At 47.0% G+C, this 27,340-nt stretch overlaps 2 protein-coding genes across 2 annotated transcripts; one reads left to right on the plus strand and one right to left on the minus strand.

Moving 5' to 3' along the window:
• The first annotated feature begins 1,523 nt into the window (after positions 1-1,523).
• NUDC (nuclear distribution C, dynein complex regulator) lies at positions 1,524-19,310 on the plus strand. The gene is made up of 9 exons (XM_007935790.2): positions 1,524-1,604; positions 3,860-3,937; positions 16,310-16,513; positions 16,610-16,675; positions 17,459-17,581; positions 17,675-17,869; positions 18,577-18,660; positions 18,755-18,873; positions 19,259-19,310. The coding sequence occupies exons 1-9, from the start codon at positions 1,524-1,526 to the stop codon at positions 19,308-19,310; spliced, it is 1,002 nt and encodes a 333-aa protein (XP_007933981.1).
• A 2,548-nt stretch (positions 19,311-21,858) lies between these two features.
• Positions 21,859-24,442, minus strand: KDF1 (keratinocyte differentiation factor 1). Its single transcript, XM_007935791.2, has 3 exons — positions 23,407-24,442; positions 22,755-22,829; positions 21,859-21,941 (listed from the first exon to the last, which is right to left on the minus strand). Exons 1-3 carry the CDS (start codon positions 24,440-24,442, stop codon positions 21,859-21,861), a joined length of 1,194 nt encoding a protein of 397 aa, XP_007933982.1.
• Positions 24,443-27,340: the final 2,898 nt, after the last annotated feature.

Genomic DNA, 27,340 nt, shown 5'->3' on the forward strand with positions numbered 1-27,340 from the left:
AATAGTGGTCCATTGACTTTGACAATATGTAGGCCATGTAATATTGATCAAACTTATTAAGAACTGACTAATTAAGACCAGGTTTGCTGGTCTGATAGAGCTTGGTGGAACCACTGAGACTATGGACCCTAGCTGCCTGTCATGTATGAAATTGAACACACACCTGTGTCTTCCAGCCAAATAAAAGACAGCCATATGAGTTGAACATTTACCTGAGATAGATACACTCCTTGGAGGGAACAATCATAGGAGAAGGAAGGGCTGTTTATGCACAGGGAGACAGCTCAGGGGACAGCTCAGGGACACAGGGAAGAGATAATTATCGGGAGGAAGTGGAAGAGGAGCTATTGCATTGGGGTAAATTGTAGTCAATGTCAGGAGACAAAGTGTGTGTGAACTGCTGTATGGAAAGTGAATTTGCTCTGTAAACTTTCACCCAAATCACAAAAAAAAAACAAAAACAAAAACAAAAAAACCCAGACTAATTAAATTGAAGAGAGATGGGAGATGAGGAAGTGGAGAAACAAGTATAGCAAACTTTCAAAAAGTTTTGCTGTGAATAAGAGCTAAACTGTGGGGAGGTAACAGCATCAGAAAGTGAAGTCACATAATATTTTCTTTAAAAAAAATGATATTAAAACATGTTTGTAAGTTGATGGGAATGATCAAGAAGAAATAAATTTGTAACACAGGAGATAAAAAAAGATAATTACAGGGTTAGGATCCCTGAGAAGACTAAGATGATGAAGTTCATTGCACTAGTGGAGGGATTAACCTTAGATGGATGGGCCCTGTCCCCCACATTAATAGAAGTGAAAGTAGACTACAGGACTGGTTACATAATATGTGGGGTCCAGTGCAAAAGGAAAATGCAGGACCCCTTATTCAAATATTATTAAAAATTTCAAGGCTGCGCCAGCAGAGCATTAAACCAAGTGCAAGGCTCTTCAGGCTTGAGCTCTGAGTGACTTTAAGTTCAGATGTTCATGAAACTGGCCGAGTATGTGATGATGGCGGTAGTAGCCTGTCGTTTCTGAGCCTCAATTGCCTCATGGAAGGATGGGAAAGATGATAAGGAATCTTTCAGCTCCACCGTTCTACAAGCTGGAAACAAGGCAGAGAAACAAAGTTTGTCCCTTTTTAACTTCCAACCCCACCAGATTTGAGTCCAAGGCTTTCTGGAAGGCTCCAAAGCATCCGGTGACCATAGCAACTCACGCCAACCTCCGGAGCCCTTGGCTCCGCCCCCCACTTCTTGGATGCGCTCGTTGATTGGCTCAGAAAGCCTACCAATGGTTGGCGAAGCGGGCTGTTTACCGTGCAGTTAATGGCCGAGGGACCGGAGGAAGGCGGGAAGGGAAGGGGAAAAGGCGGGCCTTGGCAGTGCGGCACGCGCGTATTTCCGGCTGCGCTGCGGAAGGCGGAGGAGTGGAGCCGTTGGGCCTGAGGCGACTCGAAGGAGCAGAGAGCGTCCAGGGCGAGTACGGAGCGCGGATTTCCGAGCGCTGAAAGCGGCTGGCGCGATGGGCGGGGAGCAGGAGGAGGAGCGGTTCGACGGCATGTTGCTGGCCATGGCGCAGCAGCACGAGGGCGGCGTGCAGGAGGTAACCGCCCGCGCGGTGTCGGCCTGGCCTGGTCCGGCGCCGCTCGCCCATTCAGGCTGCCCCAGTCAAGCTCTCTCAGCCCTGCTCCGCCTTCTGGCGCGGAGAGCCACTGCTGGGCCTCGCGAGCTTCCTGGATCCCCCCACATTCTCACCTCTTCTGAGCTTCCGGTCTGAACTCCCAGCCAGCGTGTTCTCCGACTTTTGTATCAATCCCAGACCCCCGACCCTTTCAGTAACTTCTAACTCAGCAGCTGTGGCGTCCTTGAGCCAGACCCTTAAAATCCTTGAGCCAGAGCCTTGGGATTTTCCCTTTGGTCTCGCACCTGCTTTGAAGCCCCAGTCTCCTACACGTGGCCGCTCCTGGAGAGCATCCCTTAAAGACGAACCGTGCCAAACTTTGTGATTTGCACCTACCCAGACTCGGAGTGAGCCGATGAGTGTGTGCAGTGCGTGTGGAGTGATGATGTTAGCCCGTGGTCTTTTTAGACTATGAAGAGGGGAGTAGGACACTTGTGTTCATAATTGGTTTCCACTGCCTGGGAAGCTTGGGGCCTCCTCTCCAAGCCTCAGTTTTCTTATCTCTTGAAAAGGACTTATCTTTTTTTAATGAATCATAGGGCAGTGGTAGCTTGAAGTGAAGAACTGTGAGGAATTTTAAATAACCAGGCTTGTTCATTCAACCAGTATTTGTTGAGCGATTAATATGTGCCAGACATTCAGCTGGGCTGGGTCCTAGGGATACAGAAGTGAGCAGAAACTTCCCTTGCCCCGATGGAGCTTAACCACAACTGATAACACACAGTCTGAACAGTAAGGATCAATTAGTGTAGATTCTGGGGTTCGTTTTTTGAAACAGAAACATTGAAAGTTAGAGGTAGAACAGCCTGTCATAAATCAGCTGAGAACTTTTAATTTATTAATGAAGAAATGGAGGCCCATAGACGCCAGTCCTCCATGAGACCAGACTCCTTAGAACATTGTGCTTTCTGCTCTATTTTAATGATTATTTTTCTCACTGGGGACAGGTTTTCATTGAGCTGTCCATTGCCATTCTTCCATCCAGATGTCTGTTGTGACCAGCAGCTCCCAAGCTCCCCACCCCCTTTTTTATTTTTAATTTTACTTTTTATTGTGATTTGGGTGAAAATTTATAGAGCAAATTTGTTATCCATCAACAATTCATATATTTTGTTTTTTGACATTAATTGCAATCCCTGCAATATAACAGTGTTTTTCCTACTTCCTCCCAGTGTTTCCGGTTTTCCATCTTTCCTGTCCCTTCCTGCATTTGTTTTGTCCCTGGGGCCTATGCCCTTTCAAGTGGGCCAGGTGTTACTAATTTGCAAGTGTGAAAAGGCTCCCCTTGCCCCATTCCCCTAAATTGTTGACACAAAACCAGATTTGAGAGTGAGTTCATTTTTGAGAGAATTGAAAACATGTCTAGAAGTTTCAATTCCTGTCGAAACTGTTAAGATAAATTCTAGTATCAGATTTAGAACTCTCAGGCAGGTAAAAAGACTTGAACTTGTTAACTCTAGATCACCACTAGATCTTTTCATTCAGCAGTTATTTTACTGAGCGGGTACTCTAGGTCTGTGTGATGCTGCCGGGCATTAGGGATGCAGATACATAAGTTCATGGTTCTTTCTGTGAGGAATTCACTCTCTGGCAATGAGCCTGTTGTTTTGTGCCAGACACTGCTAAGTGCCTTACCTTCACTGCCTCATTAGATCCTCTCAAGGTCCCTAGAAATAGGTCCTGCAGCTAATAAATAACAGTCTGAAGTTAAAACCATGCCCTTAATCACTTGGCTATACTGGTACCTTAGCCAGAGTTAGTTGGTCTTGATCTTCTTTGAAGTGGCTTCGTATTCTCCCCTTCTGCTAGTTCTGCCCTCGTAGCTCAGCCGGTGCCACTCAGGATGGGTTTTTTACTTTCTGGAGAGGGAAGTTGGGCCCAGGCTTTTGAATGGGATAGAGAAGAGTGAATGTTCCACATCCTCAAGCTGCTTGTAACACCACAAGGAATATGAAACATGAACACACACAAGAAGTAAGAGTTCCAGATGGTCTAGATAAAGTTAGGTTAAGTTTCCTGGTGAGAGTGACTAAGGGGACTTTGAGTTGTCTCAGTTGAGAAGGTACAAGGTGAGAATAGTCCCAAGTTCTCTCTTAGAATAAAGAAGTTGGCTTCTATTCAGGTGAGGGACTCCCAATATGGTGTCTCCATAGCTTAAAGTTTCTCTTTTCCTCTAGCTTGTGAACACCTTCTTCAGCTTCCTTCGACGCAAAACAGACTTTTTCATTGGAGGAGAAGAGGGGATGGCAGAGAAGGTGAGTTTTGGGGGCCAGTGTCCCTTGGGCAGCTCTGTCTCTTCAGAAAAATTGACCTGGCTTTCCTTTGGTATAATAATAACCTTCAGCAGGAGCAAGTGCCAAGGTTAAGGAGTAGGGGAAGGAGAGCAAGCAGCTGTCATTCATTGAAGGGCCACTATTAGCCAGGTGCTTCACCCACCCTATTTCACATGATCCTTGAGCAGTTTGCAAGAGGAGTGGGTGTTCAAACTTATGAAACCCACTGCCATCAAGTTGATTCTGACTCATAGCAACCGTGTAGGACAAAGTAGAATTGCCGCCTCTTTCTCCCACAGAGCAGCTGGTGGGTTTGAACTGCTGACCTTTTGATTGGCAGCTGAATGCCACCAGAGTTCCTGGATAGATGTTACTATCTCATTTTTACAAATGAGGAAATGGGCTCAGGGATCTTTTGCAACAGAAAAATGGGCACTTCTCCGAAGACCTACAGACATTCAAAAAACATGGCAGAGATGTGGAAGAAAGGGCACTTTCAGACATTGGTGGTAAAAGTGAGTTATTACAGCTTTTAAAAACTTTATCACAGAATATTTCAAATATAACCCAAGGTAGAATAGTCCTGTGAACCTCTGTGTAACCCATGCCTTGGCTACAACATTCTTTAACTTTTGACCACTTTCCGTGAGGATATTGAAACAAAATCCAGGAAAATACTTTTTAAAAATTAACATACCTGTAATGGTATTATAAGTTCTCCCAAATAGAAATAAGCAAATTAATCTTTTGTCGTCGAGTCAGTTTTGACTCATGATGACAGCAGGTATGTCAGCATAGAACTGTGCTCCGTGGGTTTTCACTGGTTGATTTTTCAGAAGCAGAGTGCCAGCTCTTTCTTCTGGCACACCTCCGGGTGGACTTGAACTACCAGCCTTTTGGTACACAGCTGAGTTTGTCAGTCATTCGCACCACCCAGGGACCCCATCCAAAAAGATACTGTTGGTGTTAATGTGCTGTTGAGTGGGACCCGACTCATAGCGACCCCTCCTTGGGTTTCCGAGGCAGTATCACTACAAGTAGATTGCCCATCCTTCTTTCCGAGGAGTGGCTGGTGGGTTTGAACTATCAGCCTTCTGGTTAGCAGTCAAGTGCCTTAGGCACTGTGCTACCAGAGAAAGAAATAGGAAATAGTAATTCCTTAAATATGATCAAATATCCACTCAGGATTCAGATTTTCCCCACTGCTTTGTATTTTTTTTAAACAGTCTTATTTAGATATAATTCACATATCATACAATTTACCCTAAACTGTACAATTCGGTGGTTTTTTGGTATATTCACTGAGAAATGTATTCATCACCATAGTCAATTTTAGAACATTTTTATCACTTTTAAGAAGAAATGATTTAAGAAGATGATGATTAGCCATCATCCTTTCACCCCTTTTCTCTATTCTTCCCCCAAACCTTGTTGTGTTGTTGAAAACTGCTTCCTAAGGTTTCCAAGGCTGTAATCTTTATGGAGGGAGCTCTAGTGGCATAGTGCCTAAGACATTTGACTGCTAACCAGAAGGCAGGCAGTTCAAACCCACCGGCCACTCCTCAGAAAGACTGGGCAATCTACTCCGTAGTGATACCCCTTCAGAAACCCAAGGAGGGGTTGCTATGGGTTGTAATCGACTTGATGGCAGTGTTGGTTTTAATCTTTAAGGAAGCAGATTGCCACATCTTTCTCAACCATGGAACTGGCTGGTGAGCTCAAACCCCTGACCTTTCCTTAGCAGGTGAGCACTTGTGCCACTAGGGCTTCTTCCTAACCCTTAAGCAGACACTCATGAGCCTACTTTCTGTCTCATGGATTTCCCTAAGACTTGCGTATGAGTGGAATCATGCTGTGTGGTTGTGTGTGACTGGCTTCTTTCACTTAGCATGTTTTCAAGTTTTATTCATGTATCAGTACTTCTTTACTTTTTATAGCTGAATAATACTCTGTTATGAATATATCACATTTTGTTTATCCATTTGTTCATTGATGGACATTTGGGTTGTTTGCATTATTTGGCTGTTACGACTGATACTTCTACAAATATTTGTGACTATATCTTGGGAGCTCTGGTAGCATAGTGGCTAAGACACTTGCCTGCTAACCAGACGGCTGGCCGTTCAAACCCACCAGCCACTCCTCGGAAGGAAGGTTGGGCAATCCTACCTCCGTAGTGATACTGCCTCGGAAACCCAAGGAGGGGTCGCTATGAGTCGGGGCCGACTCGATGGCACATAACAACAACAACAACAACATATCTTCTTCGAAGAAATGCCTATTTAAATCCTTTATCCATTTTTTAATTGGATTGTCTTTTTATTGTTGAGTTGTAAGATTTCTTTGTATAGTTTAGATACAAATCCCTTACCAGGTGTATGACTTGCAAATATTTTCTCCCATTCTGTGGATTACCTTTTCACTTTCTTAATGATGTTCTTTGAAGCACAGATATTTTTAACTCTTTCATGACCAATGGGACTTACATCACCCACCAACACTTTCAGCCTCTCCTGTTTCTTAGGAAATCGCAATCCCAGTTGTATGTTGCCGCTTGGCAGGGATCTGAATAACTGCGTAAATCTGAAGAAATGGGTCTCACCCCACCAATCCTACCACCTGAGATCCTTTGGGAAATACATGTCCGACATAATTGTATTAAAATTCATATTACCTTAAAAATTTTTTTTTCCACTTGATTGCAGCTTGCCTAAATCTTGCATTACTGAAAAGACATGGATGGTCAAGAAAAATTCAAAGCAGAAAATGATTTGGTCATGTAAGGGTTAACTTTGATGAACTATAATTTATCTGTTTTTTCTTGTTGTTCGTGCTTTTGATATCAAATCTAAGAACCTTTGCCAAATCTAAAGTCATCAAGATTTACCACTCTGTTTTCTTCTTAGAGTTTTTATAGTTTTTGCTTTTATATTTAGTTCTGGGCCCAAGGTGGGCAGGCATGGGGCTCCGGGGCTGCTTTTCCCTTGGGGGTGGCCCGAGTTTTCGGCTGGGGCCCAAAGTAGGCGGACACAAGGCTTGGAGGCTGCTTTCCACTTGGGGGTGCCTCTTTTAATGCTGGGGTGTGGGGCTTGGGGGCTGCTTTTCGTTTGGGGGCAGCTCTGTTTTAAGGCTGGGGCCCAAGGTAGGCAGGTGCTGAGGGGTTAGGAACAACTAAGGGAAATGAACTTGTCTGTCATTCTGTTGTCCTGTGGTGGCTTATGTGTTGCTGTGAGGCTGGAAGCTGTGCCACCAATGTTGCAAAATTCCAGCAGGGTTACCCCTGGTGGGCAGGTTTCAGCAGAGCTTCTGGGCTAAGACAGACTCAGAAGAAGGAAGAGGCCATCCACTTCTCAAACAGTTGGCCAGTGAAAACCTTATGAATAGCAGTGAAATGCTGTCTTGATATATTACTGGCAAACTTTATGAATAGCCCTGAAACGTTGTCTGATATAGTGCTGGAAGTTGAGCCCATCAGGTCGGAAGGCACTCAAAATTTGACTGGAGAAGAGCTGACTCCTCAGAGTGGAAACAGCCTTAACAATATGGATAGACTAAAGCTTTCGGGACCTCCATTGGCTGATGTGGCACGACTTAAAATGAGAAGAAACAGGTGCAAACATCCATTAATAATTGGAGCATGGAATGTATAAAGTATGAATCTGGAAAAATTGGAAATTATCAAAAATGAAATGGGACGTATGAAGATTGATATCCTAGGCATTAATGAGCTGAAATTACTGGTTTTGGCCATTTTGAATCAGATAACCATATTATCTACTACATCAGCAATGACAAATTGAAGAGGAGTGGTGTGGCATTCATTGTCACAAAGAGTGTTTCAAGATCTGTGCTGAAGTACAACACTACTGTTGGTGATAAGATAACATCCATACGCTTACAAGGAAGACCAGTTAAAACTACTATTACTCAAATTTATGCCAACCACCAAAGCCAAAGATGAGGAAATTGAAGATTTCTACCAACTTCTGCAGTCTGAAATTGACCAAACATACAATCAAGATGTGTTGATTATCGCTGGGACTGAAATGCATAAGTTGGAGACAAAGAAGAGTTACCGGTAGTGGGAAAATACGGCTTTGGTGATAGAAATAATACTGTAGATCGCATGATAGAACTTTGCAAGACCAATGACTTATTTGTTGCAAATACCTTTTTTCAACAATGTAAGTGATGGCTATACACATGGCTTTTACCAGATGGAATGCACAGGACTCAGATTGAATATGTCTGTGGCAAGAGGCAATGGAAAGTTCAATATCTTCAGCCAAAAGAAGGCCAGGAGGTAATTGTGGAACAGATCATCAACTGCTCATATGCACATTGAGGTTGAAGTTGAAGACAGTTAAAACAAGTCCAGGAGAGCCAAAATAAGACCTTGATAATATCCCTACTGAATTTAGAGACCATTTAAAGAATAGATTTGGTGCATCGAACACCAGTGACCAAAAACCAAAGGAATTGTGAGATGACATCAAGAACATCATCCATGAAGAAAGCAAGAGGTTAGTAAAAAGACAAGGGAAGAAAAGACCAAAATGGATGTCAGAAGAGACTCTCAAACTTGCCCTTGAACGAGAGTAGCTAAAGCAAATGGAAGAAACGACAAGATGAAAGAGTTGAACAGAAGATTTCAAAGAGCAGCTCGAGAGGACAAAGCCAGTTACTATAATAAAATGTGCAAAGACCTGGAGTTAGAAAAAGAGAAGAACACATTCGTCATTTCTCAAGCTGAAAGAACTGAGGAAAAAAATGCCTCAAGTTGCAATATTGAAAGATCCTGTGGGTAAAATATTGAATGATGCAGGAAGCATCAAAAGAAGATGGAAGAATACAGAGTCACTGTACCAAAAATAATTGGTCGATGTTCATCCTTTTCAGGAGGTGGCATATGATCAAGAACCAGTGGTACTGAAGGAAAAAGTTGAAGCTGCACTGAAGGAATTGGCGAAGAACAAGGCTCCAGGAATTGACAGAATACCCACGGGGATGTTTCAGCAAATGGATGCCTTGCTGAAGGCACTCACTTGACTATGCCAAGAGATTTGTAAGACAGCTTCCTGGCCAACTGACTGGAAGAGGTCCATGTTTGTACCCATTCCAAAGAAAGGTGATCCCACAGAATGTGGAAATTATCTAGCAGTATCATTAATATCACATGCCAGTAAAATCTTTCTGAAGATAATTAAAAAACGGTTGCAGCAGTACATTGACAGAGAGCTTCCAGAAATGCAAGCTGGATTCAGGAGAGGATGGAGTGAGGGGTATTGTTGCTGATGTGAGATGGATCTTAGCTGAAAGCAAAGAATATCAGAAAGAGGTTCACTTAATGTTTTATTGATTATGCAAAAGCATTCAGTTGTGTGGATCATAACAAATTATGAATAACATTGAGAAGAATGGGAATTCCAGAACACTTGATTGTGCTCATCAGGATGCTGTACATAGACCAGGAGGCTGTTGTTCGAACAGAATGATACTGCGTGGTTTAAAATGAACAGAAGGGGATACTGCATGGTTTAAAATCAGGAAGGGAGTATGTCAGGGTTTTATCCTTTCACCACACCTATTCAGTTTATATGCGGAGCAGATAATCTGAGAAGGTGGATTATATGAAGAAGAGCATGGCATCAGAATTGGAGGAAGACTTATTAACAGCCTGAGATACGCAGATGACACAACTTTGCTCGCTGAAAGCGAGGATGACTTGAAGCACTTAACTGATGAAGATTAAAGACTACAGTTTGCAGTATGCATATAAGATCCTTACAACTGGTCCAATAAACAGCTTCACGATGGATAGAGAAAAGATTGAAGTTGTGAAGGACTTCATGTTACTTGGTTCTACGATCAGCACCAATAGAAGCAGCAGTCAAGACATTAGATGAAGTATTGCATTGGGCAGATCTGCTGCAAAGGACCTCTTTCAAGTGCTGAAGAGCAAAGATGTCTCCTTGAAGACTAAGGTGTGCCTAACCCAAGCCATGGTATTTTCAGTTGCCTCTGTGCATGTGAGAGCGGGGCAGTGAATAAGGAAGACCGGAGAAGAGTTGATGCTTTTGAGTTGTGGTGTTGGAGAAGAATGTTAAGAGTGCCATAATCTGTTAAAAGGACTAACAAATCTGTCCTGGAAGAAGTGCAGCCGGAATGTTCCTTGGAAACAAAAATGGCCAGACTTCATCTCACCTACTTTGGTCATGTTGTCAGAAGGAACCATTCCTTGGGGGAGGATATCATGCATGGTAAAGTAGAGGGTCAATGAAAAAGGGGAAGGCCCTCAACGAGATGAATTGACACAGTGGCTGCAAAAATGGGCTCAGGTATAGCAAGGACTGTGAGGCCGGCACAGGACCAGGCAGAGTTTCATTCTGCTGTGCCTAGGGTTACTATGAGTTGGAGACGACTTGATGGCACCTAACAGTAACATTTAGGTCTTTGATCCATTTGGAGTTCATTTTTTTATGTTGTAAGAGGTAAGGGTCCAACTTTATTCTTATGTATGTGGATATCCAGTTGTTTCAGTACCATTGTTTTTTGCTACTTCCCCTTGAATGCACTTTACACACCCTTGTTCAAAATCACTTGACCAATATACATGGATTTGGTTCTAGATTCTCAGTTCTATTTCATTGATGTGTATTTCTATCCTTGTGCCATTAGCATCCTATATTGGTTACCATTGCTTCGTAGTTTGTTTTTAAATTGGGATACTTTAGTCTTTCTACTGTGTTCTTTTTTCAGTATTGTTTTGGCTATTCTGGGTCCCTTGTAATTCTGTATGAATTTTAGAATCAATTTGTCAATTTGTATCAAGAAGTTAGCTGGGATTCTAATAGGGATTGGGTTGAATCTGTAGATGAGTTTGATGAATATTGCCATCTTAATGCTGATTTTCCAGCCTAGGAACGTAGAATGTTTTCCATTAATTTAGGTCTTCTTCATTAATTTCTTTCAACAATGTTTTGTGATTTTCTGAGTATAAGTTTTGCACTTTTTTGTTAAATTTATGCCTAGGTATTTTACTCTTTTTCATGCTATTGTTTTCTTAATTTCATTTTCAGATTGTTTTCTTATTGTTACTTTTTTTGATTCAGGTTCCAAAGAAAGTCCATACATTTCATTGGTTGATAGAAGGAACCTATGGATTAAGAGACCTCTTTTTTACCCCCTTGCAATTTATTTATTGCAGAAAACATTTTTTGTTTGTCCTGGCCAGAAAACTTTTTGTTTGTCCTGGCCAGTTTCCCACAATCTGGATTTTGCTTATTGCATCTCCATGGTGTTATTTAACCTGTTTCTGTGTTGTTTCTGTTTTCTGTGTGTTGGTAGTTAGATCTAGAAGCTTGTTCTGATTTGAGTTGTGGGTTTTTTCCCCCTTAAGATACCTGTACATGGTCTTGTGTGCTCCATCAGGAAGCCCATAATGCCTGGTTGTATCTCTTTATGATGTTAGCAATCATTGATCATTGCCTAAATCTCTTGTTTCTTTATTAAAGGTTTTTAAAATGCTGGTGTTTTTTCATTCTTTCCTCTTTCATTAGGTGTAATTCTTCTAAAAAGATTTTTGCTTGTTAACTATTTGGTTACTTAAGGGCATACAATATACTCAGGTATACTACTGTTTTGGGAATCATTACTTGGTTTCAGAGTATCGTCCAAAGGTGACAAAGAGATGGGTTTTTTCCATAGTGTCATCATAAACTCATGGACTGAAGTGTACTTGGTTGGTATTTCAATCCAGTGCATTTATTCTTATTGATGCAGTGGTGTGCCATCTGTGATTCAAGGTGGAAATTCATGTCAAAGGACAAAGTCCAGTTTGGCTCCTGATAATAACATTGGACACCATACTAGTATCAGTGCTACCAGCGCAAAGCCCTGCCCCCATTACTTGTGCATGCCCCCTTAACTTTCACAAAGCCCTTTGCATCCCAAGTTTTTTTGTTTTGTTTTCTTGTTATGACTTACTGCACTTCCCAGATCCCCTCTTCCTACTTTTAGGTGTCTGCTTCCTTTACTTTTTGGCTTTCAGTGTACTTGAGGGTTTTTTCTGCACATGTGTCATTGAAATGCAGCATCATTTCAGTGGAGTGTTTAGATTTCCTGTTTTGTACAGATAGTTCCCTAGTAGATTAGCATTTTCATAAGAAGTATCCTATAAAATTTCCCCCTCCAAAAAAAAAAATTGAGGTATGGATGCTGCAAAGATAAATGAAGCAGGATTCCTGTTGCCAAAGGGCAGTAAGGCCTGGTTCCAGATAAACTAAAGGAAAAAGGTGCTTATTAGAAGTGTTGAGGTAAAATTCTGTGGGAGTTCAGAGGAATGAGAGGGCACTTATTTGGTAAGAATCAGGAAAGGTTTAGGGGAGGATGTGGCATTTGATCTTACCTTGAAAGATGAAGTAGGATTTGGACAGGTGAGGATGGGCAGAGGGGTATTTTGGGGAGTAGGGAACCTCTGAGGTGGGAAAGCATGTGGTAGCTGTAGGGCTACGGACAAAGCCTGAATCCACCTGGGGGAGAGTGTGGCTGCAACTTGCACAGAACTGGATCTAATTTTGAGGGCTGAGGAGGTACTTCCAGGAGATTAAGGTCGGTGAGGACCAGTCCAGGCAGATGTATCCATTACAGAGAGGGGCTGAGGGGCTCAAGCTCTGCAGTGCAGGCCAGTGGGAGCTGTGGTTGGTTTTTCAGAGGGACTGCTGTCGGTTTTGCTGGAGGTGCAGAGCCTAGGGGTGAGGGACAGGCCTGGCCTGAGGTGGCGAAGATAGGAGAATAACATCTCCTGTAGACAGGATTGGTTCTAGGTGGGTGTTCACTGATGACTCTCTTCTTAGGCACTTAGATGGATGGACATGATGTCACTCCTTGAAATGGGAACCACAGGGAGAGGAAAAAGTTGCTGAAGGGGCTGGCTTGTGGGTGTGGGTGTGGGTGTGGGTGTGCAGACCCTGGCTCTGGGGCTTATAGCCATGGTATGGGTGGTCACATGCTTTGGGTAGTCACAGCACCTGGACCTTTTGAATCTTAGAGGCAGGCCTACTTAATTTCCACCCCATCCTGTTGTAGGCATCCCGACAGCAGTAACCTGTCAGTCCTTATTTCCTCAGGGCCTTGTGTCAGGGGAACCTTGGGAGGTAGTGAGAGGATTGGAGTCTGTGTACATTGCTCTAACCCACTGGTTTCTCTGTGGGGGGATATGATAATTGCTTAGATAGGAAGGAGAATCCTTGCTAAAGTTAGTGTTATTTACTATTTGGAGTGGGTCAGATGTGTTAGGGGATATCCCTCTGGTGGGGTGGTCAGGTTTAGCACCTCTGGACCAGCTAACTCCTGCTTACTCCCCTTCAGATCAGCTTAAATACTTCTCTTCAGCTAAGTCTTCCCTAGCCAAGCTTCTGGGAATCATGCTTTACTCACCCATTACCCCAGCCTGGGTCATGTGTTCTACTGGCTTTCAAGGCTGTCTTACAGTACAGGCCTCCTCCCCTTTCTCTACCTGGCTGGGCTGTGGTTCCCAAAGATGCATCCAGTCACAAATGCTTGACTCTGTGACACACCACTGATTGGCACCTTTGGGTGGGCTACTACACCACTAGGGGTCTCCGGCTAGGCCTAGGCCTCAGTGAAGCTAGCTGGAGGGGGCTTGGGAGGAGACTGGGAGGAGGAGGCAGAGGCTGCTGCGATTGGCCCTGACTCTGCCCGGTGGCTCAACTTTGCCCTCACCTGACCCCTTAGCTAACTTCCAGGAGCTAGGAATGGATGGGACAGATGGGATTTGACTTGACTCACTGAAGCTGGGAGAGGGGAGGATCTGATCCCGCCTCTCCTGGGCCACTGGTTGGCAAATGGCTTGAGTTCAAGGTCTCTCCGATGAGGGACTTGGGACCAAGTTCATGTGGTGGAGCAGCCCCCACTGGCATGATTCTCTCTTGACTGATTCTTTCTATTCACAGCATATTGGCCTTCAGAAGGCTTATTCCTCTCGTTTTGCTAACCCAGTTGGTTTGGGGTGTGCTTTTGATGCCCTTTAACCCTGCAGAGTGTGGAGCTACTCAATGTGGAATCAGACTGGGGAGTTGGGGATGGCTGAAGGAATTGGTACCAGGTGAATGAGAATCCACAGGGCATTGGGCAGAACCCTAGGTCTGGGAGCCTATGGGTAGCTCCTGTGATCCTAAGCCCGACGTGAGCCCCCAGCTTTTGTAGATTCCTTTCTCTTTGCAGCTCTGGCTTGCAGAGATCCTTGAAAAGTGGTTCTGATCACATGGCAGGCACCCAGTGAGTGTTCTTCTGGGTACGTGTGTGCATGTGTGTATGTACCAGAGACTGAAGAGATGTTTCAGCTAGTCCTGGAGAGTGCATAGGAGTCTGCCAGGTGACTTGGGAGTGGGAATGAGGACATTCTAGGCAAAGAACAGCATAGGCCAGAATTCCTTTTGGAAATAATAAAATAGAGGTACAGAGAGGTAACCTTAGGGCCACCATGTAGAAAGAGTAGACCAGGACCTCAGACATAGGTGTGACTCAAGTGTACATGAGGACTGGTCAAGAAGGCTACTGGTGTAAACAGCAAGGTGGTGCTCATTTTATTTTTATGGCAGAGAGAGTACAGTTTACCCTTGAACAACACAGGTTTGAACTGCTTGGGTCCACTTACTCATAGATATTTTATGAGATGATGGATCTTGGAGAAATTCAAGAGCTGATAGACACACCTGAGGAATTAACAGAAGATGACTTGCTGGAGATGAGTGCTTCTGAACCAGTGCCACATGATGAAGAAGACTTAGAAGAAGCAGTGCCAGAAAACAGATTGGCATTAGACAATTTGCAGAAGGGTCCCAGTTATTCAAGACTGCTTTTGATTTCTCTTATAACGAGGAGTCTTCTATGTGATAACAGTCACTGAAACTAAAGCAAATGGTGGAAGAAGTGTTGGTACTGTAAAGAAATGCTTTTAGAGAAATGAAAAAGCAAAAAAGTTACACTGAGTGTGCCTGCCTCTACCATTCCCCTCCCCCAACTGAGACAGCATGACCAACCCCCCCATTCTTCATGCCCCTCAGCCTCTCAGTGTGAAGATGATGAGGATGAAGATCGTTTTGATGATCCACTTCCACTTAATGAATAGTAACTAATCATCAGGCTGTACAATTAATAAACCTGTGTGCTGTGTGTGTGTATGTGTCTTATGAAAATCTAATATCTATATGGCAAGAACTGTGTTAATCGATTGTTTACGTTATCAATAAGGCTTCTGGTCAACAGTAGGCTATTAGTTAAATTCTAGGGAAATAAAAATTATACATGGAATTTTGACTGTGTGAAGGGTGAGTGCACCTAACCCCTCCATTGTTCAAGGGTCAGTTATACTTGTCCCCACCCCCTACCCAGCTGACATTTGGCTAGCCCCAGCCAAGCAAAGAGTGCCCACACTTTATGTGGCTGTGGTGAGGCAAGGACCATGGCAGGTTCCTGATGGATGCCGTCACCATCAATCCTCAGGACAGGTGAGGAGACAGGCTTAGAAACATAGTTGCTCCCTTGTCTAAGGCCACACAGCCAGACAGTGACAGGTTGTACTTGGCAGCAGGGAGGCTAGCTAGCAGGATGTGGAGAAAACATCCTGGGAAGGCTCAGTGGGAGAGAGGGTTTGAAGTTGATAGCTCGCTGACAAGAAAAGACTAGCCTTTTCCTTCAAGAAAGATCTCTGGCTTCTTGCTAATGTGGTTCTGGGCATGGTGCTGTGAATACTGCCCTGTAGGGAGATGAGGAACTGCAAATAAGAGATCATTCAGAGCAGCAGGTCACTGTACTTGAGAGCTCGGGGGAGGCTTCTTGTTGGGGCTAGCGCTTGAGTACGGCTTGTAACAGCTTCACTCAATACCCAGGCCTTCAGAGCACTTCCCATTTTGGTCTAACAGCCCTGTCACATGAAGATTCGTCTCACAGATGAGAAATCTGAAGCTCTTAGAAATCAAGCAGTCTGCCATTGGGTAGGTTGCAGTAAAGCCTGAATTAGAGCTAGGATTGTCCATCTTCACTGTCTGTGTTCTTAGTTACTAAGCTGTATTTTTTTAAAATAGCCACTGTTTATTGAGCCAAGGGTGCTAACAGTTTATATGATGTGGCAAGGATGGTATTCTTGATGGTACTTTACAGGTATTCTCATGACAATTCTATGAACTAGGTGTATTATCCACATTTTGCAGATGAGGAATCTGAGGTTCTGGGTGAAGAGCCTTGGCCAGGCACCTGGCTGGTAGAGATGGGCCTGGACTCTGGGCCTTGGGACATGGTTCCCCACCCTGATGCCATATCTTCCTTCCCCAGCTCATCACACAAACCTTCAACCATCATAACCAGCTGGCGCAGACAGCTCGACGGGAAAAGAGAGCCCGACAGGAGACTGAGCAGCGGGAGAAGGCAGAGCGGGCTGCCCGATTGGCCAAGGAAGCCAAGTCAGAGGCCCCTGGACCCCAGATCAAGGAGCTGACTGATGAGGAGGCAGAGAGGCTGCAGTTGGAGATTGACCAGGTGAGAGTGGGCTTTCCTCCCCCACCTCCCAGATCCCCACTGACACTGGAGAGTGAGGGGCTTTCTTGCCAACAACTTCTTTGCCCTTTGCCACAGAAAAAGGACACAGAGAATCGTGAGAACCAGCTCAAGAACGGCAGCTTTGGCTCACCAGGGAAGCAGGTGAGATGGCCTGGAGGGACTCAGGACTAGGTAGGGCCTTGGGAACTTCCAGTGACTCTAGCCTTCCTCTCTCTCTTGAATGCCCTCCCTCCCCTCCTCCGGTTCTGGAATCCTCCCATACAGTAACCGGAGTAAAATAAACCAGAAACTCAACTAACCTTAAGTTTGTGCAAGAAAGCCCAAGAGCCAAAGGTGGCAGTGCCTGCACAGATACCATCCAGGTGCCCAGGGTCTGTGGGCCGGACTGGCCCTTTGTGGAGGGCCACTTGGACCAGGTCTTGAGGATGTGCCCCTAAGGGGTTCCTCCCACTGCCTTTTGTTTTCTCCCGACTCTTGAGTCCAATTTCCCATGCGGTCCTCAGGACATTCATTTGGTTTTCCAGAGGTTCTGAACTGAGACTAGGGGATCTCCAACACAGAAAAAGAAATTGATAATTTGGCAGAAATTGATCATTTGGTTTTATTTTAGAATAATTCTGCTCAAGGCCACCCTGGTGGTGGTGCTGTCTGCTCCAGTCTGCTGGACTCTGTTCCCAGATCCCTCAGCTTGAATTAGGGGGCTCTTCTGGGTCTGTCTTTGACTGTCATTATCCCCTCATCATGTTTTTTGTCATATGGTGTAACCATCTGAGCTCCTCTTATGCAGAGATCAGAACCTGGAGTGGGCAGGGACCAGGTCTCTGTCATTTTGTGGCTGTTTGCCCAATGCCAGCCCTGGGCCTGGCCCAGGTGGGGGCTCAGTCTATGTCTGTCAAATCGCTGAACATCCCTGACCGTGAGCAGGAGGCTGAGGAGGACGAGGATGAGGAGGAAGATGAGAAAGACAAAGGGAAACTGAAGCCCAACCTAGGCAACGGCGCAGACCTGCCCAATTACCGCTGGACCCAGACCCTGTCAGAGCTGGACGTGAGTGGCAGGGCCAGGGATGGAGGTTAGGGAGCCTGTGTGGGGTCCTGGCAGCCTGCGGTGGCTACTCCTGACTGCCCCTGTCCCATGCAGCTGGTGGTGCCCTTCCGTGTGAACTTCCGGCTGAAGGGGAAGGATGTGGTGGTGGATGTGCAGCGGCGGCATCTCCGAGTGGGGCTGAAGGGGCAGCCGGCGATTGTCGACGGGGAGCTTTACAATGAGGTGAAAGTGGAGGAGAGCTCGTGGCTCATCGAGGATGGCAAGGTGGTGACGGTGCATCTGGAGAAGGTACTCGAGGCCTGCGCTGGGACCCAGCACTCCTGCCCCAGGTGGTGGTGAAGGACGAGGGTAGGGTATAAGTCCTACCTCTAGGAAGGGGTGGAGTCAGGACTGAAACAGTCTTTGGTACCAAAACCTTTCTCTCAATTAGGTTTCTATGTGTATTCAATTCAACAAACATTTGAACACCTGTGTGCTGGTACTGTTCTAAGTGTCAGAGAGAGAATAGTGAACAAATAAAATTGTGCCCTCAGGGGACCTATATTCTCTACCCCACTCCCTTCACAGGGAGAAGGGACACAGACACCAGTAAATGTAAGTCTTTGTACAGAGCAAAGCGTCCAAGGAAAGTGTCCATAGCATATGAAGCCCTCTCCCAGCCCTCTTGGCCTTTGCTTTCCCCTCACTCATCATCCTCACCCTTGCTGTTCCTAGGTTCCTAGGTGCAATGTCCTTCTGTTTTTTTAAAAAAATCTTGGGTACTGCTTGTCCTTTAAGGCCCATCTCTTTACCCTGGATGAATATCTCCTGTGCTTTATTCTTCCCATTATCATGCTGATTTATCACTGTTGTGTCCCCATGTCTATCTCCCCCAGCTACTGGATAGGGCAGGAACTGTCTCACTCATCTGGACCCCTGGTGTCCAGTACAGGCCTTCATGGGTCCCAAGTGCAGGATGTGGGTGGGCAAGAGTTTGGTTCTGCTCTTCTTCACAGATCAACAAGATGGAATGGTGGAGCCGCCTGGTGTCTGGTGACCCTGAGATCAATACCAAGAAGATCAATCCTGAGAACTCCAAGGTGAGCCCTGACTGGTTGGGAGAGCTGCAGCAGGGTGGTGAAAGGCCTGGGTGACCCCAGTGTTTCACTCATCCCTGTCACTGCCTATCCTCAGCTGTCAGACCTGGACAGTGAGACCCGCAGCATGGTGGAGAAGATGATGTACGACCAGAGACAGAAGTCGATGGGGCTGCCTACCTCTGACGAACAGAAGAAGCAGGAGATTCTGAAGAAGTGAGCATTTCAGAGATGGGGACACGGGGTGGACACCTGGAGGCCTGGGTGACGACAGTGAATGAATCACTGAGCTTGCTCAGGAGCTACCCTGCTCCCCTCCAGGGTGAGCCAGCCATGGTTATTATGGCTTTATGGCCTTGACTTGCCTATCCTAATCACCTGCTGAGGTCATCTTGAGGGCAAGGGAACTCTGGGTAGGAAGGAAGGGGTAACAAGTGATTGTTTTCACTCAGGAAAACATGGCCAGTGTTGGCATCTCCAACCTTGGAAGCCCTGGAGCCCCCACCCCTGCTTTCCCTCCAGGGTTCTAAAGAGATTACACCTGATTGAGAGACTGAGAGAGGAAAGTGTCCTGTTTAACCCTTTTCCTTTTTCTCTTTAGGTTCATGGATCAGCATCCAGAAATGGATTTTTCCAAGGCCAAATTCAATTAGCCTCTGTTTTCCTCCTGAACTCTAGGGGCTGAGCTCCTAACCATCCATCTTCCTTTCCCACCCTTCCCTGAAACTTGGGGGCCTCGAGGGCCTGGGCAAGCATGAGACTGGCCCAGACACACAGGTCCCAGGGCAGCATCGCAGAAGCGCTAGGGCCTTCTTCCTCCCAGCTACCCTACTGTTACACGTTAAAGTTATTTACCTGTCCTCCCTCTGGCCTTTCCCTGCAGTTCAGGCCTCTTGGATTGTTCCTAGGGGCTGAGGACTTGGCTTCTAGCCCAGATTTGACTTGCCTCTTTTTGGGCCTCAGTTTCTCCTCATTAAAGGGAGTATTAAAACAAGACTTGGTCAGTGTATGATTCTAATCATAACTGAGTTTTTCTGGCTACAGGGAACGTGTCAGATTCTCAAAGGGTCCCACGACCTAGCAGTCTTAAGACCAACTTGACTTGATTTTCATTTCAAAGAGAACGTCCACTGCCCTGGATTAACTTTGCCCCGTTGTTTCCCAGGTGGTAGAAGATCAGCAGAGAAGCTGGGGGCTCTGCCCAGCTGGGAGGAAGGGTGGGGGATTATCCAGGCTTGGGATCTGCTGTGTGTGGCAGGGACCCAACCAGGAAGACAGGGTAGAGTCCATAGGCCCCTCTGTGTCGCTAACTGGACCTCTGCAGGTTTTAGGTCTCAGAACTAGCCTCTGGGACAGGCCTGGGCAGCCAAGCTGAGGTGTCGCCCTCTGCCTGGATGCTGTCCCACTTTGGCTTGAGAGGTCATAGCAAAATGTCAAGGTTGACCTTCCCAGAGTTCTTTGTTTATGGGTGACCCATGAATTTTCGGGAACACATGTCCTTTGTGTGGGAACACATGTCCTTTGTGTGGGAAATTTCAGAAGAGCTTGTTGAAGACTTGAGAGGAGGTATGGTACCTACTTTGTCTGTTTCCTAAACTTCATAAACCTTTTTTCCTGAGGATACCAAAATGTTTCCCAAGGCTGTTTGGAAAAAGCTGCTCTAGGGCTGAGGCTGGGTGGCGCACTCCTACTCTGCAGTTGTAGCCCTGGGCTCTAGCATCCTGTGGTCATTTGTAATCTTGTAGAGGCCTTGACCTGGTGAGACCTTGCAGCCTAAAGGGCTCATTTAATGCCAGAGCTGGAGGTACAGCAGGGCCCTGTGGTCAAAGCTCCCAGGGAATATCCTCTGTATGATAGGAAACTGGGTAAGTTCAATTTGTCTAGTTATCACTTTTCAAAGGCTGCCCTTGGGGCAATGAAAAGGGTTACAGGTGAAGTGGGGATGAGGGATCCTGAATACTTTCAGCTTGTTCTCAAGAATAAGCCCATGGGCTGCCCTGGCCTCCCTGCCAGTAGAGGATTCTAGTAACTAGTCCTTTGTATGGAAGAGCTATGTGGGATCCTCCCAAGGCCGGGTGGGCTCCAGTTCCCAAACAAGGGAGCCCTGGTGCTGCCCCCAGGATGCTAGCTTGCCAGCTTGTGGGCAAAATTGCCAGGTTCCAGGTTCCAAGCCACAGGTATCGGTTGGCTGCCTGAGCGAGTTCCTTGGCTTTAGAATCTCTTCTGTGAAAGGATGATGACCCTGTCACCCCATGGTTGGTGAGAAAGTCAAGAAGAGAATTTTTTCAGCACCAGGATGATGAGTGTAAAAGAGTAGCAGGACTGATGGGGGGTGGGGGCAGGGATTTGGGAGAATTAAAGTGATGGCCAGAGGCAGGCCAGCCTGCAGGTGGTGGACATGACGAGTCCAGATAGTCCTGCCTAGAACAGTCTCAGCAGTGACAGAAACCACATGCTAACTCGTTCTCGGATGCAGACAGTGTGCTGCTTTTCTTCTGGAACTCGGTGGCCCTGAGAGGTGGGCATTATTGCTGCCGAACAGATAAGGCAACTCAGGAAGTGGGCAAGTAAAGTTCCTTCTCATTTCAACCCCATACATTGAACCTGGCTGGGGCAGCAGTCAGGACAGAAAGGACAGTGTCATAGGTGAGATGACCAGGCATATGTCTGTTACCATTGTACTTGCAACTACGGTCATGTTAGCATGTATAACATCAGCCAGAAATCAGACAAACTGTTCCAAGTAGGTCATCTCATGAGTGGGCACTGCCCACAGAATTCTATACAGAGGCCCTACTTATCCCACAACCCAACATGCTTCTTTCAGCTGCTGGGGCCCCCCAGGGAGGGAGAAGTTTGCATGATTGGTTAGGATGGCATGTTATGAGGGTAGAGTCAGGATTCAATCCTAGAAGGTAACTTAAACATTGCTTTCTGACACAGGCTACTTGAAGGCCATAGGGAGGAAGGAACAGGCCAAGCAGGGGTCAGGCCAGCTGGAGATGCAGTAGGGATGTGGACACCATGGCCCAGTGAAATGCAAGTGGTCCAAGAACCAGTCAGCCAAGGCAGAAGGAGCCAGAGTGGGCACTGCTTCTGGGCTCATGCCCAGACTTGCCCAAAGGAGGTCCTGGTCTCCCTTTTCATTGTGTAAGCTGTGCTTCTCCCAGAAGGGGCTGCGGCTGCTGGGCCCAGTAGGGATTAGCAGTACACTTGGAGCAGGGGTGCCCCTGACGAGTCTGTGTCCGTGCCCTGGAAGGACGAGTCGTGGCTGGCTGGGTACCCTGGGGGGTAAGGGAGAGGAGGAAATAGGCTCAGAGAAAGGAAAGAACTTATCCAGGTCCACAGCCAGGGATAAACCTGCTGAGGAGAGCAAGACTTGAGACTGGGTCAGGCAGATCCTGGCTGTGTGACCCACCCAGCTCCTTGACCTCTCTGAGCCTCAGCCTCCCCCCTCTGTGAAAGAGTAATGACCCCACACCCAGGGACTGTTGAAGGTCGAGATAGGACAAACTACACAGGATGCCCTTTTAGCACTGGACTCTCTGCTTTCTACCCCCCCCAGTCTGAGCTTGTTGTTGTTATGTGCTATGGAGTTAGATCCGACTCATAGTGACCCCTCCTTGGGTTTCTGAGGCAGTATCACTATGGAAGTAGATTGCCCCATCTTCCTTCCGAGGAGTTACTGGTGGATTTGAACCGCCAGCCCTCTGGTTAGCAGTCCAGTGCCTTAGGCACTACGCCACCAGAGCTCCCAAGTTGATTTTTCCAGTATGCCAGTCCTGGGCACCTGGTCCCTGCTGGCTCAGGGATGTTGTTGTTATCTGCCGTCGAGTCGGCCCCAACTCATAGCGACCCCTCCTTGGGTTTCCAAGGCAGTATCACTACGGAAGTAGGATTGCCCAACCTTCCTTCCCCCCTCCCAAATGAATTGCTTTATGCCAGCTTGCGGCATTGGGAGGGAATCATTAGTCCCCTCCATCCCTTTCAGTTCCCATCTTCACCCACCCCAGGAGGAAGCTGGGAGAGGGGCATGTGGGGGCCCCTAGGGCAGTTCCCCCCGCCTCTCCACACTCCTCATCAGGCCAGGACCAGACCTGCGGCTCCATAAGGCCTCAGCTTCCTGGCAATGGCGTCTGCGGTCGTCTCCTGGGAGATCTGCACTGTCAGTTCTAGGGAAGGAACATGAGGAGGCAATAGTCAATATGACTTCCTTTCAACCCCACCCCTCCACCCTGCCCCCAACCCAATGAGGGAGGGGCCACTCACCCCTGGGCAGGGCTGGAGAGATACTGTTTAAAACAGACCCATAGACAGTGTGTGCACAGGCATGCAGTAGTGGGTTTGTGGAGGTTTTGGTCAGGCCAGGGCAAATCAGAGATCCAAATTCATGTAGGTTCCTGGGCCTTGTTAACCAGGCTAGGCCTCGAAGCTACTCTGGCAGGTGAATAGGAACCTATAGGTAGGCTTGATGGGGAGAGAGCCCTGGCCTTTCTAGGGACAGCAGCAGAGCTCCCAGGTTCTGGATGCTCTCTCAGCTTTTCTCAGAATGGCTGAATTGGGAAGGGTCAGGGTGGGAGTGAGGGGTGGGATGCAGAGGAGTTGAGAGAAAAGAGGAAATGGAGGAAGAGGAGGAGGCGGAGCAGGGCCTGGCTGGGGACTAGGTCCACAGTGGCCAAAGACTATCCAACACTCCCTTAGCCAGAGCCGCCTCCACTCTGCTCCTTGGCCCCATGGGGCCCCACGTACCATCCTGGCTGATGCCTGAGCCCACCATGGTCTCGTGACCACTGTCAGGGGCAGCAGCAGAGGCAGCAGCCCTGGTGGAGCGCCCCTCCGTGGGCTGTGGGCGGGCACGGCTCTTGCGGGTACTGATGCGAATGATGCCGCGGACAAGGCGGCCCTCAGCATCCTGCTCATCCAGGTGGTAGTCCTGTGTGATGCTGCTGATAAGGTCCGAGATTTTACTGGTTTTCTCCAGGAACACAGTGTCTGATGTGCACTTGGCCAGCTCATCAATCTGGTGTACACTGAACAGCTCTGTCAGCTTCTTGAAAATGAGCACGTCGATCTCCCGGCTTGACATGGAGCCACTGCCCATCTCCGGCAGGTCCAGGTCCGACTCATGGAAGGAGTAGTACTCCTCTGAGCCCCGGGGACTGCTGGCAAGGGTGCTAGGCAGGCTATGCCTCGTGGGTGGGGGGTCAGCCAGTAGCTCCTTGCAGCAGGAGTCTGCATCAGGGGCTGAGGAGGCGGTGCTGCGGTGGGGATACACAGGGATGCCTTTGAACTTAACATCAGGATAGCTGAAACTACTGCCCATGGTTGACTTGAGCCGCTGGCCATCCCGCTGGCTGGGGGGTGCGTGGTTGGGGCTAGGAGGCACCCCATTGTGCTCCTTGGCCCAGGTGGCTTCGGCAGCCTCCTCAGCAGAGTCCCTGGCAGACAAGCAGGGGCCGCAGCCCTGCATACAGGCTCCAAAGCGCTGGAGGCAATCCCAGCAGCGACGGAAGCAGAAGGCAGCCCTGCACCAGTCCCACACCCAAGGTCGCCAAAGCAGACAGCAGGCAGGGGGCTCAGCAGCTGCTTCAGCAGAGCCAGAGATGAAGGTGAGGCTCTCAGGGCCATGGCGACCAGGGTCTTTGGGGTCTGGCCTGCGGGTACGGCGGCTTGGAGGGGGTTGAGGTGGCTCAACGTATGCTTGCAGGCATTGCTCTGTTGGCCGCTCCCAGGGTCCTAAGCGGGGCGGCCCGGATAATGGGCGAGAGTGTCCGGGACGGGGCATTGTTCATTGCATGGTTTGCTGTAACCAGGCACCTGTGGGGAAGAGAGCAGGAAAGTGTAAGGATCAAAGGTCAGGGGCAAGCTCCTGGACTGCCCTGAGAAGCTTCAGACTATTGGTTTCTGAGAGGCCTGGGATGTGGATGGACTCAAGTATGCCCATAAACCCCGAACTATTGTGCTCCTCCCTCCCCAAAGTCAAAGTCCTCTCCCTGGTCTAACCTGGATTTCAAACTCTCCTGGGATCTTATCTTGTTTTCTGGGGGAATGGTCTTCTCTAGTTCCTCGCCACTGTTGGTGAGCACAGTGCAGAGCCTCTGAGGCAGCTCAACAAGTGCCTTTCCATATAAGGGATCATTACCCCCTTCCCTTCCTTTCCATCCTCTTTTAAATCAGATACGGAATGTAACAGACCTCCTGCCAGTATTTCAGTCTGGCTCAGACTTGCTTTCCTTTTAACATTGAACACCAAGCACTGTTTTGCTTCCTTTGATTAGACAGGAAAGCTGAGTCACAAAATAGATTTTCTTTCCCTTTTTGACTTGGTTGCCAGGAAGCTCAGAGCTAAAACTTCATTCATTCCATAAATACTAAGTTTGGCCCTGTTTGAGGTTGAAGAACCAATGATGAATAAGTTATAGACCCAGTTCTTCATGATTCACACATGGCTTTGTAGGGCAAATTGACAAAGTGGAACGTGTAGGACATGATGTTGTTGTTGTTGTTAAGTGTCGTTGAATTGGCTCTGACTCATCGTGACCCTATGTACCATAGAATGAAACACTGCCCAGTCTTGTGCCAGCCTTACAGTCCTTGCTATACCTGAGCCCATGGTTGCAGCCACTGTGTCAATCCATCTCCTTGAGGGTCTTCCCCCTTTTCACTGACCCTCCTTTTTTCCAAGCATGATATCCTTCTGCAGGGACTGGTCTCTTCTGACATGACCGAAGTAGACGAGACAAAGTCTGGGCATTCTCGCTTCCAAGGAGCATTCCAGCTGCACTTCTTCCAGAACAGATTTGTTACTTCTTCTAGTCCATGGTACTTTCAGAATTCTTTGCTAACATGATAACTGAAAAGCATCAACTCTTCTTTGGTCTTCCTTATTCATTGTCCAGCTTACATGCATATGAAGTGACTGAAAATACCATGGCTTAGGTTGTTGCTGTTATGTGCCATCGAGTCGGACCCGACTCATAGCAACCCCTCCTTGGGTTTCTGAGGCACTATCACTGCGGAAGTAGATTGCCCCATCTTCCTTCCAAGGCTGATGGGTTTGAACCGCCAGCCTTCTAGTTAGAAGTCAAGTGCTTTAGGCACTATGCCACCTTAGTCTTCAAAGAGACATCTTCGGTCTTCAGCACTTTAAACGGGTCTTTTGCAGCAGATTTGTCCAGTGCGATATATTGTCTGCTGTCTTAACTGCTGCTTTCATTGGTGTTGACTGTGGAGCCAAGCAATATGAAATCTTTGACAACTTCAATCTTTTCTCCATTTATTGTGATGCTGCTTATTGGTCCAGTTGTGAGGATTTTTGTTTTCTTTATGTTGAGGTGTAATCCGTACTGCAGACTGTAGTCTTTAATCTTCAGTGCTTCAAGTCATCCTCACTTTCAGCAAGCAAGGTTGTGTCATCTACATATCACAGGTTAATGAGTTTTCTTCCAATCCTGATGCTGTGTTCTTCATATAGTCCAACTTCTCAGATTATCTGCTCAGCATACACTGAATAAATATGGTGTGAGGATACAACCCTGACACACTCCCTTCCTGATTTTAAACCATGCAGTATCCCCTATGTTCTGTTCGAATGACAGCCTCCTGGTCTATATACAGGTTCCTCATGACCACACTTAAGTGTTCTGGAATTCCCATTCTTCTCAATGTTATCCATAATTTGTTATGATAGTACACCAAACAAAAACCAAACTCACTGCCGTTGAGTTGGATCTGACTCAGAGCGACCCCTCCTTGGGTGTCCAAGGCAGTATCACTATGGAAGTAGATTCCCCAACCTTCCTTCTGAGGAGTTGCTGGTGGGCTTGAACTGCCAGCCTTCTGGTTAGCAGTGAAATGCCTTAGGCACTAGGCCACCAGAGCTCCCTTATGATATGTTGTTGTTGTTAGGTGCCGATGAGTCACTTCCGACTCATAGCGACCCCATGCACAGCAGAACGAAACACCACCCGAACCCGTGCCAGCTCCATGATCCTTGATCCCTTATCCATGATCCCTTATGATATAAGAGTAAATAAATCTCCCTGAGGGAATTGGAAGATTATGCATTTGTGTATTTTGGAGAGGCCTTGAACACATGTAAATTTTGCTGGGCAGTAACTCTTCTTAGCCTGGATTTTCTGGGACATCAATCTCTTATCTTTTTATCCCTAACTTAATGGCACTGGGATCCTGGGACTGATGCTGTGTGAGGAACCTGCGAGTTAGGATATCTGGGTTCTAGTTCCAGTTCTGGCACTTAGGCAAATCAATGCTACCTCCCTAAACCAGGTCACTACTATCTCTCACCCAAATTCTCTCAAGACCCCTATTCTGGCCACCTTTATTCCCTTCTATTTGCTGCAGCCAGTGAAAACTTAAAACACACACAAATTCTGCCCTTCAGGTCTGGAATTGAACCCACACCCATGCGTCCAGCCAAACAAAAGACAGGCATATGAGGTGAACATTTATACTAAGTAGATACACCCCTGGGAGAGAACAATCATGGAAGAATAGAAGGGCCGTGCATGTACAGGGACATAGCTCAGGGGGCAGGAGTGCATGGAGGGAAGGACACAGGGAAGAGGTAACTGTAGGGAAGAAGTGGGAGGGGATCTGTTGCATTGTGGGAAATTGCAGCCAATGTCATGAGACAACATGTTTGTGAACTGCTGTATGGAAA

Source organism: Orycteropus afer, unplaced genomic scaffold, assembly GCF_000298275.1.
Source record: "Orycteropus afer afer isolate SDZICR_OR568_19922 unplaced genomic scaffold, OryAfe1.0 scaffold00031, whole genome shotgun sequence".
Classification (NCBI taxonomy): domain Eukaryota; kingdom Metazoa; phylum Chordata; class Mammalia; order Tubulidentata; family Orycteropodidae; genus Orycteropus; species Orycteropus afer.

Bases quoted from the DNA above. Each gene is read 5' to 3' on its own strand.
- NUDC (XM_007935790.2), top strand. From the start codon at position 1,524: ATGGGCGGGGAGCAGGAGGAGGAGCGGTTCGACGGCATGTTGCTGGCC. The intron at 16,676-17,458 runs GTGAGATGGCCT...GACCGTGAGCAG, and splicing joins TTGGCTCACCAGGGAAGCAG to GAGGCTGAGGAGGACGAGGA. The intron at 17,870-18,576 runs GTACTCGAGGCC...TCTTCTTCACAG, and splicing joins TGACGGTGCATCTGGAGAAG to ATCAACAAGATGGAATGGTG.
- KDF1 (XM_007935791.2), bottom strand. From the start codon at position 24,442: ATGCCCCGTCCCGGACACTCTCGCCCATTATCCGGGCCGCCCCGCTTA. The intron at 22,830-23,406 runs GTACGTGGGGCC...TTCCTTCCCTAG, and splicing joins CTCAGGCATCAGCCAGGATG to AACTGACAGTGCAGATCTCC. The intron at 21,942-22,754 runs GTCTGGTCCTGG...CTTACCCCCCAG, and splicing joins GAGGCCTTATGGAGCCGCAG to GGTACCCAGCCAGCCACGAC.